This window comes from Wyeomyia smithii, chromosome 1 (assembly GCF_029784165.1).
Source record: "Wyeomyia smithii strain HCP4-BCI-WySm-NY-G18 chromosome 1, ASM2978416v1, whole genome shotgun sequence".
Classification (NCBI taxonomy): Eukaryota; Metazoa; Arthropoda; class Insecta; order Diptera; family Culicidae; genus Wyeomyia; species Wyeomyia smithii.
The window spans coordinates 35,686,253-35,700,457 of NC_073694.1; the positions used below are offsets into that span (position 1 = coordinate 35,686,253).

The following is a 14,205-nucleotide window of genomic DNA, read 5'->3' on the forward strand; positions in this document are numbered from 1 at the left end:
TAAATTTTCGAAAAAAATATTTTATTATTGAAAACTGGTTCCCCCACCACCAGACGGAACTAAGTTGACAAAAGACCAACGGATGAGTGGTGTGGGAAAAGAAGGGAGAGAAAAAAACGCGTTCCGTACACACCGGTGGCAACTGTCATCACGAACATTTGTCATACCGAACGATGAGGGAGATTCCAGTTGGCGTTTTGCGCTTCTACAGGCGGCGGCCACAGTCGGTCGATCCCCAGCCGTGCAACAACCGACCGACCCACCTTCCTGGTACCTGTCTGCTGCAAACAGGCTATTTATTGCCGCCCGGTTGGTTTGGTTGGTTGTTTTGTGGAGAAAGATGTCGGCGCGGACCGCCCAGCTCGAAGCTGCCTGGCCTGGCAATCCGGCTGCTGGAGACCGGCTAGAGAGAAAAATGTGTGTGTGTGTGCACAGAAAGCTGAAATGTGGTTTGATAAATTGTTTTTCTGAACCGCACCAAGTAGGTGCGAGAGCACATTTTAACGAACAAATCACGGACATGTTTATAAAATTATTATTGACCTATCAAACGCGTTCGGAGGGGGTGGAGGAAAGTTCATGAAAGTAATGATGATTCAAATGTCGCGGCCGAGTTACTCGCCTGAAGTCTGAGCATCCCGTGTAATTTATGTTGGCCGAAAATTATCACACCGTGTTTTTCTTTTTCGCAGCTGTCAGCTGTCATCGTGCGCGCTCTGGCTCCAGTTACAGTTCTCAGGTTGCGTAGGTTGTGTGACTTTCTATTTGATCAAACTTATAAATAATTTGACACGAGCAATCAGGTGGAAATTTTGAATTAAAATGAATGAATTCTAGAATCAGATACATTACAAGTAAAAATCATTTTCCCTTGTCATTCTGGAGGAAATGAAAAAGTCAATCTTGACTTTTAGTCGATCGTACCACTTACTAAATTCAAAAACATGCCGTCAAACGCATGCAACAATGAAGTCCATTGGGTACTACTTCTAAAACACTTACTTTAACTTGAACTAAGTGGCTAATAAAATCGAAAGAGGTCGGTTTTAGAACTGGTATAGGGAGCAGCGCTCCTTGTACGAAAGAACATAATGAGCCACGGGTTGCCGATGACCGATGGAAAACATTGAGAAAAAAATATTAATATTACTATTACTCCTCAACGCTCTACGAAGAGCTCATTTTCTTCCACTTCAACATGTCGTAACTTATGACGTGCCGGTCGTAAATACCAGGACGCAGAAAAAAATAGCCGAAATCGACTAGAACAAAAGTGCGCCTGTAGAAGTTTATTAATTTTTCATCCATAAAGTAATCGCTGCCAGAATGTGTCGCCCCCCCTAAGGGATGCCTCACCAAAGTGACCAATATATATCTAGGAGAGTAACAACATCCAGGATAATATCCGCGTGGCATTCCTAGGCGAACTCTGATCTCGTGAAAATTAAGTGAATCTCATTTAGCTTAATTAATTAATTTAGCGGGACGTACGTGGCCCGTGGACCGAAGTGCCATAAATCAATAATTCTCGGTTTCTGGTGATTTCCGATTCCGCCGGAGCTTCGAGAGGATATTGCCCACCAACGCAGGGTTGGTAAAGAGCTTCGTTTATTTTTCACAGGAAATGCAATCAACTTTATTACAAGCGCTCCCACTTAGCAGTCTGTTGTTTGTCGGTTTGCTGTTGCGGCTGAGCGGGTTTGATGAGTGTCATCAAAGCAGATACGATTTTTTTGGTAAGTGACGCTATAAATAAATATGTCCACATGGCTGCATGAGATGGCGCTTTTAGGTTACTTGCTTAGTTTTAGCTTGAACGGCCAAAAAGATCATTTCGACCATTATGAATGTGCTCATTTTAGTACGAATTCTATTGCTAAATGATGAAATAAGATTGCTCCAAAATTGCATTACTTCATTGATTCTAAGCCGGAGGGTCATTTACCTTGTTATGGTTAACAAAATAGCGTTCAATTGTGGTGAAAGTGTATAAAATTTAACATAAACATAATATTTGACACCTCCTCGGTTTTTGCGATGCGCTTTATTATTCCTCTGGACTTTCATCGGCATCACCGAAAAGATAGTCAAAATTGCACTTTGAAAAGAGATCTGGCACCTTTGATATATGAAATCCAGTTGCCAAAGTCATGGTTGTTTCTTCGCTCATCTCTCTAACGGAGTATTGCTAGTACGAGAGAAGTTGAAGGTGATTGAGCAAGCATTCAAAAAGTTCCTTACATCAAAAGAACACAGAGGTGTGGAAAAATCGTGCCTCTGTATTATTTAGCGCACATCAACTGCTGAAGAAAAACAAATTATGGACCATCGAACAGTATAGCGAAAAATCTTCAGCACTCTATAAATCTTAGAAAGACAAGGCTTGACGATTCGAGAAGTCGTAAATGACAATAATTCCAATTTTATAACAATTTTGAGGGCACGAGCCTAAGATGTTTCAGAGCAGTAGACACGGTCGAAGAGAATTCGATATATTTCAGAGTTGCTTTCCCTATTCTCATATTCATATTTCAAGGGATTTTGAACAATGGTTAGCGCCTAAACCGAAGCATTACTTGAAATTTTAAAGGACGTTTTGATTCGTTTCCAATTACTATGGAATAAACTCAGAATCAAATGTTACGATGGAGCTTTCCGTGTTTCGGGATGGATTCCAGGCTTGTAGCAACGAATACAGAAAGAAGAACGTCGAGCACACGGCTTACACAAACAAAGCCAGATACTCCGGAACTCCATTGCCACATGGCTTCAATGATAATCATATGAATGCAATACATAGTCTGTACTGTTAAGTAATATTCGACACAGATGATTGGAGTAAGCATAGGTTAATTACTAGCGAATGAAGTCCCGGCTAGAGAAAAAATTGGCTTTGTAGGTTTACATTACAATACGTATAAGTTTACCACTGTTTACTTTGACGATACGGATGTCGTCATTGCCTTTTTTTGTTTACACTCTAAAGTATTTGTGAGCCGTGCTCGGGCGCTTGATGTTTATTGTAATGCCCATAATCTCTATATTATAGTCCAAGGTGCAGTGGAAGAAATTCAAAATTCGAAACCATTTGAAACAACAGTCGTGAAATGGCTAATAAATTAACTTGAATAAAAGTACCGAAGTTGACATAAACATGAAATTGCAGAACGACTCGAATATAGCAATACAGAAAACCTTGTTTTTGATACCCCAAGACATTAATACAAAAAATATATAAAAATTTCGACCAAATAAATTTTTCATTTAGTGTGCGCGTTCATTTTATGGTGCGCGTGGGTAATAAAATTACGTATTCATATACTGTTGTGAAGTTTATTAGTTTTGACAATACTAGGTTCGTCATATTCTAGTGCGGGAAGATTTTCTGCTTTACACTGAATCAAATGTTATTTGAGCACTAGCATAGCAGAGGATCGGCTCAATAACGGGCCATTCTACATTTATATCTAAATTGCACTTGATGCACTTGATATTGTATCTACAATCAATGAATGTATTGTTCGTAATCGAAAATGGTTTGTTGACTGCTATATGAGAGTAAATTATATTCAAATGAATTAGAATAAATGAAAAATCAAAATTAGAATTTCGGTGCTAAAATTACAGAGTTTTATTGTTCATTTTATTGTTTCTCTTTATCAATAATTTCTCTATATGAAATAAATTGTGAAACACCATCCTTGGATCCTTCCTTCCTCCATGCTTGGCATCGCGCACTTATAATGTGCTTAAGTGCCACTTCTTACACTTTAACTGGGCGAAAACGCAGACACAACGACGAAACAATCAATTGCTACGATAAGCTCTCTTTATAGCCAATAAGTTAGCAATTAGTTATAAGTTTACTTCCCCCTTTCTGACAAGTAGGTTTAAATCCCTACGAACGATAAGTCCTAATTGCGAAAGCAAACGAATTCTAACAATTAAAATTACAAATTTGTAACATTGTTGAGAAGTCACCATTTGTGACTGGACACACATACTCATTACTTACTGATATTTATCATAAATACTCAGGCTACTAACAAATCCCCCCCCTTTAAAAAAAAAACGAAGAAACAAAACTGTGTGGTTGCTAAATGTAGAGCACAGATATCTGCAAGAGCAGAGAGATCCTCTTTTCGGTTGAAATTGTGCACACACGCATCCACGCGTATAGCAAAGAGGCAAACCGGCGTGCAGCTTGGGCATAATTAAAAAGTCTAGATTTCAACCGTATGCTTTAGTTTGCTTGTTTTGTTTGAATATATTCGTTTTTTTTTTTTTTTAGTAAAAATGTCAAAAAAAGGGAACGATAGTGCAGCTTTGGACCAATTCTTCGCAAACCGCAGTCGCAAACCAGCCTGGTATTCGCCAACAAAGGATTCCGTGAACTGTCTCAATCTGAAAAACAGGATACGGGAGAGCACTTCATATGCGGAGTTGAGCAACGTAATGCCTCGATAGATGCAACAATCCAATCGATGACCCTCCTCTAGATAGGGCATATGAGGCCTTCATCCGCCCAGATCCTTAGTATTATCTGGTGGAACGCATAGTACAGCCGCTCGTTTGGCCGAAATACCCTCCTTCCCAGCGGCCTAGCCGTTTTTTAGCTCACTAATAGCCTTTTTCACCTCCTTCACCACCTCCAGCTTATTCGTCACTCATAATCGTCATCCTGTTCCTGTTTTACTGATCCGGCTGCTCACCATTCAATAGCACCTGAAAATGCTCCTCCCACCTGGCTGCAACCGTCGGTTTACCACTAAGCAGGATAACAATAACGAGCAATACAATGCTTGCGGATCATTGAAATCGCGAGCTACCGTTTGTAACAATCAAAGAGAAGTGGAGATTGAAATCCAGCTTCAGGACTATTAGAACACTAAGATCTGTCACACACTTCACTCTGCGAAGTGTCACGTTATCAATACAGTTGTTGTCTAGAGTTGGGTTCGTAGAGCAGTGGAATGTCATCACCTCATTCTTTGGATCGCTGACAATAAGTTCATTCCGACGGCATCAATCAACAAAGACGGTGAAAATCTTCGATCGAATAAACTACAACAAACAATCTGCATAAATAAGCTTGCAACTAACTCCCAAAAGAGCTGCCACATCGTTGAAGAACAACATGAACAAAAGTGGGCCCAGGTTGCTCCCTTGTGGTGCCCCGGAAGAACTGATAAACACAGGAGAGACACACGAGCAAAATCGTACCCGAAGGGTTCGTTCAGTCAAGTAGGACGAGTACAACCATGTTATTGGCTGCTCGGATGCTCCATTCGTGAAAGCTTGCGTAGCAAAATTTTATGGTCGATCTTATCGAATGCTGCTTTCAGATCCGCATATATTACGTCCACTTCCACAGTCCACAGTGCTTTCTGCTCTAGTGCATTGATTCACGTACTATTAATATCTAAGAGGTTAGTAGTTACTGAACGATTGGGAATGAATCCATGCTGGTCAATTGAAGCGTTAAAAGGTGGCATCATTCAGGATGATTTCGATTAGCTTGGAAACTGCCTAGAGACTGGTAATACAGGTCGAACTCGATTACCTGGAGTTTTGAAAAACATTTCACTCCGGATAATCGAGCCATTTTTTTTATTTTTGATATCTTTCATCAAGAACAGTGAGTTTTCTATTATAATATATTGTTTACAATATATGGGCATCAAATGGTGAGTTGACAACCTGGAAGGAGCGTCAAACATAGCATCGGTCCTCACAAGTTCCTATCTCACACCTGCACGAGTCATATGATTACACTAGACTGCCGGTTGAAACATGGATACAACTGGTTAGTGTTGCCTGGGCAATGTTGTCATCCGACAATAGCTAAGTGAGAAGGTGCGACGCGATCATTGGCGCGTTAACCATATTCCGGCGGTAGAGGAAATGCTTCGCCAACCCGAGCGTCTGTTCATCAAGGTGCGGCTCAAAACAGCGTCTGATCTCCATGTTAGGAGCGGCTGATCAACGTCCTGGTGGCAGCGTGGGACTCTAAACAGAGCTGACACGATGGTCCCCCGGCGAGACAAGGGGGTTGGGGAAGGCCCAAAGAGCCGCCCCGGAAAAAAACCGAGATGCGCCAACGCTTGATAGGGTGGCAGCCGATCAACGCAAGGATGTGCAAGTTAAGGATGAAGGGCCGGTTCTTTAACTACAGTATCATCAACGTGCACTGCCCACATGAAGGAAGACCCGACGACGAGAAGGAAGCGTTCCACGCGCAGCTGGAGCTGCCCGCGACGGGACGTGAAGATCGTAATTGGGGACTTGAATGCTAAGGTGGGACGGGAGGCAATGTACAGACAGGTAATCGGACCAGATAGCCTGCATGACGTGTCTAATGATAACGGCCATCGGTGCGTAAACTTTGCGGCCTCCCGTGGTATGGTAGTCCGAAGTACCTTCTTCCCCCGCAAAGGTATCCACAAATCCACCTGGAGATCACCCGACCAACAGACAGAGAACCAAATCGACCACGTTTCAATCGACGGAAGGTTTTTCTCCGACATCATCAACGTTCGCACCTACCGCAGTGCGAATATAGATTCGGACCACTACCTAGTAGCCGTGTGCGTGCGCTCAAAACTAACGACGGTGTATAACACCCGCCGAAGTCGAACGCCGCGACCAAATATTGAGCAACTGCGGGACGCCGAGGCTGCACAGAAATACGCGCAGCAGCTGGAGGCAGTGCTACCTACGGAAGAGCAGCTTGGCGCAGCTACCCTTGAAGATGACTGGAAAAGTATCCGATCCGCCATAGGTAGCACTGCAGTAGCGCTACTAGGTACCAGGGCCCCGAATCATAGAAATGACTGGTTTGACGGCGAATGCAAACGGTTAGTCGAGGAGAAGAATGCAGCACGGGCGAGAATGCTGCAACACCGTACGAGAGCGAACGTGGAACGATACCGACAGGCACGGAACAGCCAAAACTCAGTCCTCCGAAGGAAGAAGCGCCAGCAAGAGGACCGAGATCGCGTAGCGATGGAAGAGCTGTACCAAGCTAACGACACTCGGAAGTTCTACGAGAAGCTGAACAGCTCCCGCAAAGGCTTTGTGCCGCAAGCCGATATGTGCAGGAGCTTGGACGGCAACCTCCTTACAGACGAGTGTGAGGTGATCGAAAGGTGGAGGCAGCACTTCGACGAGCATCTAAACGGCGATGCAGTAGAGCGCGAGGACGGTATGGCAATTGATCTTGGTGCCCGAGCAGAAGACTTAAAAGTGCATGTCTGGTAAAGTTTAAAATAAACGACGAGTTTTATAAACTCACTAAAGGGTCAAACGAATTTTGAAAGGTCAAAATTAATATAGTTTATAACTTGAGAAAAATTTGATAATTCACTGCATTTGCCAAAAACCTGTAATTTTGAGTATAGATTCGGTGTCATCGATAAATTCTAAAAATCGGTAAAAACAGATATTTCTGCACATGCGGCTTCCTTGGTCACAGTACAAACCAAGACTATGCTATCGCTGTCAAATCTCATATATTTGTTTCGTACTAAACATCTCAATGCACAGTGGGAAAGCGCTGGCCATCAAAACAAATGTTTAAACGTCAGCTGTTTCATAATATTTTTCCATTATTGAAATAACATTTAAGTGCTTGAACACCAAAATTTGGGTGCAATATAATAAAATTTGATTTTTTATAACTTTTCAAAGTTCGGCATACTGACGTTTTTTGACATATTTAAATAAATATATCATTACTTTGAAACGCTCTGCAGCTTCAATGATAGCTTGGTTTTTTTGGCCTCGAAACAAAAGTTGATTTGTAGTTAGTTTTTATTACCTGTTATAATATATGATATTGTTTTAATTTTTATAAAAACAATTTTTTTGCGAAATTTGGTTGATTTGAGGAGTTGTGCAAAAACTACGTAATCTGTTTTTGTAAAGAGGACGCCCTGTGGCGTTGCTCGTGGTTGAAGATCATATAATTCTGTTTAATAAAAAAGTGAGGGGAAAAGTGCTAAAAAATCATCAGAAATTAAGTCACGTGCTTTGTGAACGTTCCCAAATAAAAAGTGGAATGGAGATTCGTGTTCAGCACCCCAATAATAAGTAAATACCATATTTTTACGTATTTATCGACACTTTTTTTACTTGACAAGCATTTGTATTAAGTCGCCCCACTGTGCAATGCTCTGCGGTTTGCCTGACAGTTATGAAAAAAGCCCGACAAAAATTCTATTTAAATCAAAACCGTTGCAGGAAGAACTATTCAATCTAACATTAGAAAGCGATAGCATGATGTCATTCCCTTGGTGCATAGACTGCCGACAACTGTCAGGATAGGTATTGGGCGATCTCTCGTTGAGTGAGGATGTGCGATTTTTTCTCCGATCTTACCGATTATCGACATTAAGAAAACACCCAGGCTTGAAATGATAAAAATTAAATTCTCATAATGCACGAAAATTGAATTACCCGTACCCGACCCGTACCCGACCAATTGAGAATTTTTCAAACCCGTACCCGACCCGAACCCGAAGCTTTGGGTTTTTAATTACCCGTACCCGACCCGAACCCGTAAAATGTTTTTTGGCGTTACCCGAAACCCGACCCGAACCCGTCGGGTAAAATACCCGTACCCTACCGTGCACTGGGTCATTGTCAAGGTTTGGGAGGAAGAACAAGTACCGGAGGAGTGGATGGAGGGTATTGTGTGTCCCATCTACAAAAAGGGCGACAAACTGGAGTGCTGCAATTACCGGGCAATCACTCTGTTGAACGCCGCCTACAAGGTACTCTCCCAAATACTTTACCGTCGACTATCACCATTTGCGAAGCAGTTCGTGGGGCACTACCAGGCGGGATTTATGGGTGCCCGCGCCACCACGGATCAGATATTCGCGGTTCGGCAGGTTATGCAGAATATAACGTGCCCACACATCATTTGTTCATCGATTTCAGATCGGCGTACGACACAATCGATCGGGACAAGCTATGGCAAATTATGCACGACTACGGATTTCCGGACAAACTGACACGGTTGGTCAAAGCGACGATGAATCGAGTGATGTGTGTAGTTCGAGTTTCGGGGGCACTCTCGAGCTCCTTCAAAACCCGAAGAGGTCTAAGGCAAGGTGATGGTCTCTCGTGCCTACTGTTTAACATTGCCCTGGAAGGTGTCATTAGAAGAGCGGGGATTAACACGAGTGGCACGATATTCCAAAAGTCGGTTCAACTGTTTGGTTTCGCCGACGATATTGACATTGTGGCTCGGACCTTTGTGAAGATGACCGATACGTACATCGTACTAAAGGCTGAAGCCAAACGGATTAGACTGGTCATCAATGCATCGAAGACGAAGTACATGAAAGGAAGGGGTTCACGAGAGGACAGTGCTAACCTCCCACCTCGAGTACCAATTGGTGGTGATGAAATCGAGGTGGTTGATAAGTTCGTGTATCTGGGCTCACTGGTAACTGCCGACAACGATACCAGCAGAGAAATTCAATGGCGCATTATGGCAGGAAATCGTGCATACATTGGTTTCCGGAGGACGCTCCGATCGAGTAGAATTTATTTATTTATTTATTTATTTATTTATTATTCTATTTCCATCTGACCTTATAGGTCTCCATGAAAGTTAGTGGATGGGGAAAAGCCTATTTGAGGCCGTCCTCATGTAGGTATAAAAACCTCATCATCTTTTGATAAATATACATGAAATTTTACGTTACAATGAGTCAATAACAAAACGACAAACAGTTCATATCTAACATAGAATTAAATGAATAATACATTGGGCCAACTAAGTCATTACATAAAACATTAATCCTATTATTAAACAATATGGTCAATTATAAAATATTCGACATGTACACTTTCTGAAGAAATTTATGTGACGGTTCGCCGAACTCGAAGATCTCCTCTACTGGAGCGAAAGCTCGAACACATGCAGTGACAGGTTCATTATATCCGAACAAAGTGCGATGTACATTGGGTTGAAGTAAACCTGCAGATCGAAGTGACCGTTGCGGTGCACGAAAGTTCAGCAAAGAGAGGATTCTCGGGGAGTCGACTTCGCCATTTAAAACCTTGGCCACGAACACGGCTTGTTAAATTTTCCTGCGTCGCTCAAGCGTATCAAGATTAATAAGGCGACACCTCTCGGAATACGGAGGGAGATTAGCAGGATCACGCCAGGGAAGATTTTTCAAAGCCAACCGGATAAACCTTTTTTGTACTCGTTCGATCCTTAAAGTCCAAGCAAGTTGATAAGGAGACCAAATCAAACAAGCATTTTCCAACAATGGTCTAACAAGTGAGCAGTATGAAGCCTTTAAACAGTACGGATCCTTAAATTCACGTCCTATTTTACTAATAAAACCGAGCTGTCGAGTTGCCTTGGAAATAATAGATGAGCGGTTCAAGTTAAAATTTAGCTTAGCGTCAAGTAAGACACCGAGGTCATTCACGTGATCAACTCTTTTGAGTACGTGTCCATCAATCACATAATCGAACTGAATAGGTTTCGCAGTGCGATGGAATGTCATGACCTGGCATTTTGCAATACTAACTATGAGCCAGTTTCTGCGACACCAATTAATAAAAACATCCAGCAGTCTCTGTAATTCACGTCAATCATCTACGGACCGCACAGCCAAATACAATTTTAAGTCATCGGCGTAAACCAGCTTGCACCCAGCTCCTAATAGCAATGCCACGTCGTTAAAATGAAGATGAAAAAGAAGCGGCCCCATATTACTGCCTTGTGGTACTCCAGAAGTGTTAGTAAATTCTGAGGATAAACAGGAACTTAGTTTTACTCGTAGTATTCGACCACATAAGTAGGATCGTAGCCAGTCAATGAATTGTTGCGACACACCAAGTCGAGAGAGCTTCCGTAAAAGTATTCGGTGATCAATCCGATCAAAAGCTGCTTTTACATCCGTATAGATTACGTCAACCTGTGCCTTCTGCTCCATATGCGATATACAAGTCGAAGTAAAATCCAAAATGTTTGTGGCGACAGAACGTCCAGGCATAAATCCGTGTTGATCGCAGGAAATGTAGTTTTTCATACACGAGAGGATTCTTGAGCTCACTACAATTTCAAACAATTTGGACGAAGCGGAAAGACTGGTAATGCCCCGGTAATTTCTTATGTTTCGTCGATCACCACTTTTAAACACAGGAAACATGTAAGACTGCTTCCAAATCATCGGGAATCTTCCTTGTTCGAATGATCGATTGAATATGCGTCATAAAGGTCCAGCTAAAACGGCTGCACAGCGGGTATAAACCACTGCAGGGATACCATCCGGCCCCACATAAAACGAAGTTTTAAGTCGTTTCGCAGCAGTCACTATCATATCGGCAGTGATTTCGAATGTGCTTAGGTCAACTAGGTCAAGCGGTACATCTGCAGAAGCAATTTCAGCATCCAACTCGGAAGCAGTGCTGTCGGCGAAAACAGAAGCGAAAAATTTAGCGAACAACTCACACGACTCCGGGGAACATGCTGCTAGAAGGGATTAGTGAACATTTTCGCTTCGAATTTACAAAATTCCAAAACTGTTTAGGGTTCCGGCGGAGGTCTGTTTGTACCCGCATTACGTAGCTTTTGTACAAACAGGCGTTCATTCGACGAAAGTCGGTGCTGGATCGTTTATAATTACATTTAGTCTCAACTGTTTTAGTTTTTCGATATTTACGCTGCCAAGCATTACGTACACGCTTTAGTGCATGTAGTCGCGGAGTAGCCCATGGAGGGGAAGCAGGCTTATTCACTAGTGGCAAATTTTGTCTCAACCATTGGCATAAAGTTTCACTGAACGAGTTAGCTAGATCGTCAACGTCATTGATTTCGTACAGAGTCATCCAGTCGAAACTTTGTAAAAACTCAGTAAGAGCCGTGAAATTAATTTTACGGTAATTCAAAGTTCTCATACTGTCCGCTGCCGAAACCGGTGTCGTCATTCTTGACTCAGATGGCAATGATATTACAAGCGGGGGATGATGCAGATCAACGGGCACAAGTGGGGCAACACAAGTATCGACCACACATGTTTGCTCGATAGGACAAAAGATAAGATCGAGCATGCGGTCGAGGTGATTCAACTGCTGGTTCACTTGGCTTAGGTTTAAAAAGTCCATGCCATCGATCAGTGCAGCACTAGCAGCAGAAAATTGAGACGAACTGGTATGAATTGCTTTGTCCTGTGACCAAACGATGCGAGGTTGATTAAAATCACCACAAACGAGAATGGTATCATTAGCCGATCTCTTACTGCACAGCTCAGTGACCGAGGCAATATGGGCGTCAATTATGGCTGGATCGTTGCTTTCGTCAGGAGGGATATATACAGCACAGAGGAATATTTTCAAACCACAAATAGTGGTACCCACGCATATCTGCTCCAGATGGTTGCCGTGTGAAGTATTAAACAATGCGCTCGGGTACCGTTTATTAACGACGATCAAAACTCCACCAAAAGAACGTTTGCTTCTGTTATGAACGCTTCTGTCACACCGGAAAACATTAAACGAGTCGCCGAACAGTTGCTGCGAGTTGATGCGGTCATCCAGTCCAGTTTCAGTCAACACGATCACGTCGAAATTACAGTCGTTAGTTGCCAGATAAAACTCGTCGATTTTAGTACGTAGACCGCGGACATTCTGGTAGAATAGCCATACAGCATTCGAATATTGACCGGTGTGCTGAAATGCATTTTTACAGAGTACGGGTTGCCGGGAAAAAACATCAAAATACTCGCCTCTGGTGAAAACCCGAAGGTTCCCACCGTCCACAGTAGATAGCAAAAAATCAGTAGCAGGCAGTTGCATGTGAGTTGCAGCGTACTCGGCGTCACAAGTTAGTTTTTTGGCATGTCAACAAATTCACGAAACAGCAATCCAGTAGGCCACGAAGCAGGGTTTAGGGCGGTTTAGGGTTTAGGGTTTTTCAGGTCCGGATCCAAACCAATTTTATAGGACACATATGAATAGCTGGTCGTATCCGTTCCCTTCCGAACGAGCCTAACAACAACAGCAGGCTCAGTTGTATTTAACAGCGAGAGATGATTTTTTGTTTGTCGTTATCTGTAAGTTGTGGGTTTAAACCAGACAGATATAACCAGAAGCGTTTTTGTGCTGCAGTAGAAGCGATGGATGGCACTAAGAGATCGCTTAAATCGATGTTGTTTTTACCACGATCAGGTTGAATCAAAATTGGAACCCGCTCTGTTCGGTGACGCTTCAAATTTTTATTGGGCCACACAGGTGTGGTAAACGAGGTAGATGGGGTGCCTAGAGCAGGGTTATCATTCACTGCTATACGAGAAAAGTTGTCGATTTTTTTGCTCAAACCGTCAACAACCTCGAATAGTTTTTGAGCCTGAGCGGGCAGCTCAGTGAGTTGTGACGACTGTGTTGGTTGCTCTGATAGTGGCAGCTGTAAATCTGCTATGTAAGAACGAATAGAACGGCCGTTCAGCAACTCTCTGCATATCGGGCAAATAAACATGATATCGCCGAGTGCGAAAAGATCCTTACACCCTCTACTGTTAAAGCCACAGCATTGTTGGTTTATGTGGTAACAGTTCTCACAGAAGCCACATCGGATCGGTTCAATATCGTTGACGGCTTGTTTACATTCCCCACACTGTTTCTTCTCCATTCTGTTTTGTTCAATCGAAGCGGCAAGCAGTGGTTATACTTAACGAAAGAAGTGCCTCACTACCAAAACAAAACAATGGTAGCTTGCAGAACTCAGCAGTAGAATCCACAGAATAAATTTTATTCGTTGGCAGCAGCAAACAAGTGATTCCACGGTACTCCACAACGCTCGAATAAAAATTACGAAATAATAATTTCGACACTCTGATAAAATGTAAATTAGATAGCGAAAAATCGCAAAGCAGGTGTCCAAAACTGAACGAAACACGAAAAAAAAAAGAATTCGTCGCCGCACCAAGTTAACCATCTACAAGACGCTGATCAGACCGGTAGTCCTCTACGGGCATGAGACATGGACTATGCTTGTGGAGGACCAACGCGCCCTTGCGGTCTTCGAGCGGAAGATGTTGCGTACCATCTTCGGTGGACTGCAGATGGAAAACGGAGTGTGGAGAAGGCGAATGAACCACGAACTGCAGGAGCTGCTTGGGGAGCCATCTATAGTCCACACCGCTGAGATAGGCAGGTTGCGGTGGGCTGGGCATGTTG

At 42.8% G+C, this 14,205-nt stretch overlaps 1 protein-coding gene across 1 annotated transcript; it reads right to left on the bottom strand.

Moving 5' to 3' along the window:
- Window positions 1–11,240: 11,240 nt before the first annotated feature.
- Window positions 11,241–13,657, bottom strand: LOC129716691 (uncharacterized). Its single transcript, XM_055666525.1, has 3 exons — window positions 13,358–13,657; window positions 11,483–12,699; window positions 11,241–11,439 (listed from the first exon to the last, which is right to left on the bottom strand). Exons 1-3 carry the CDS (start codon window positions 13,655–13,657, stop codon window positions 11,241–11,243), a joined length of 1,716 nt encoding a protein of 571 aa, XP_055522500.1.
- Window positions 13,658–14,205: the final 548 nt, after the last annotated feature.

Bases quoted from the DNA above. Each gene is read 5' to 3' on its own strand.
- LOC129716691 (XM_055666525.1), bottom strand. From the start codon at position 13,657: ATGGAGAAGAAACAGTGTGGGGAATGTAAACAAGCCGTCAACGATATT. The intron at 12,700-13,357 runs GTTGTTGACGGT...AATGCATTTCAG, and splicing joins AGGCTCAAAAACTATTCGAG to CACACCGGTCAATATTCGAA. The intron at 11,440-11,482 runs GTGAGTTGTTCG...TTTCGCCGACAG, and splicing joins AGCATGTTCCCCGGAGTCGT to CACTGCTTCCGAGTTGGATG.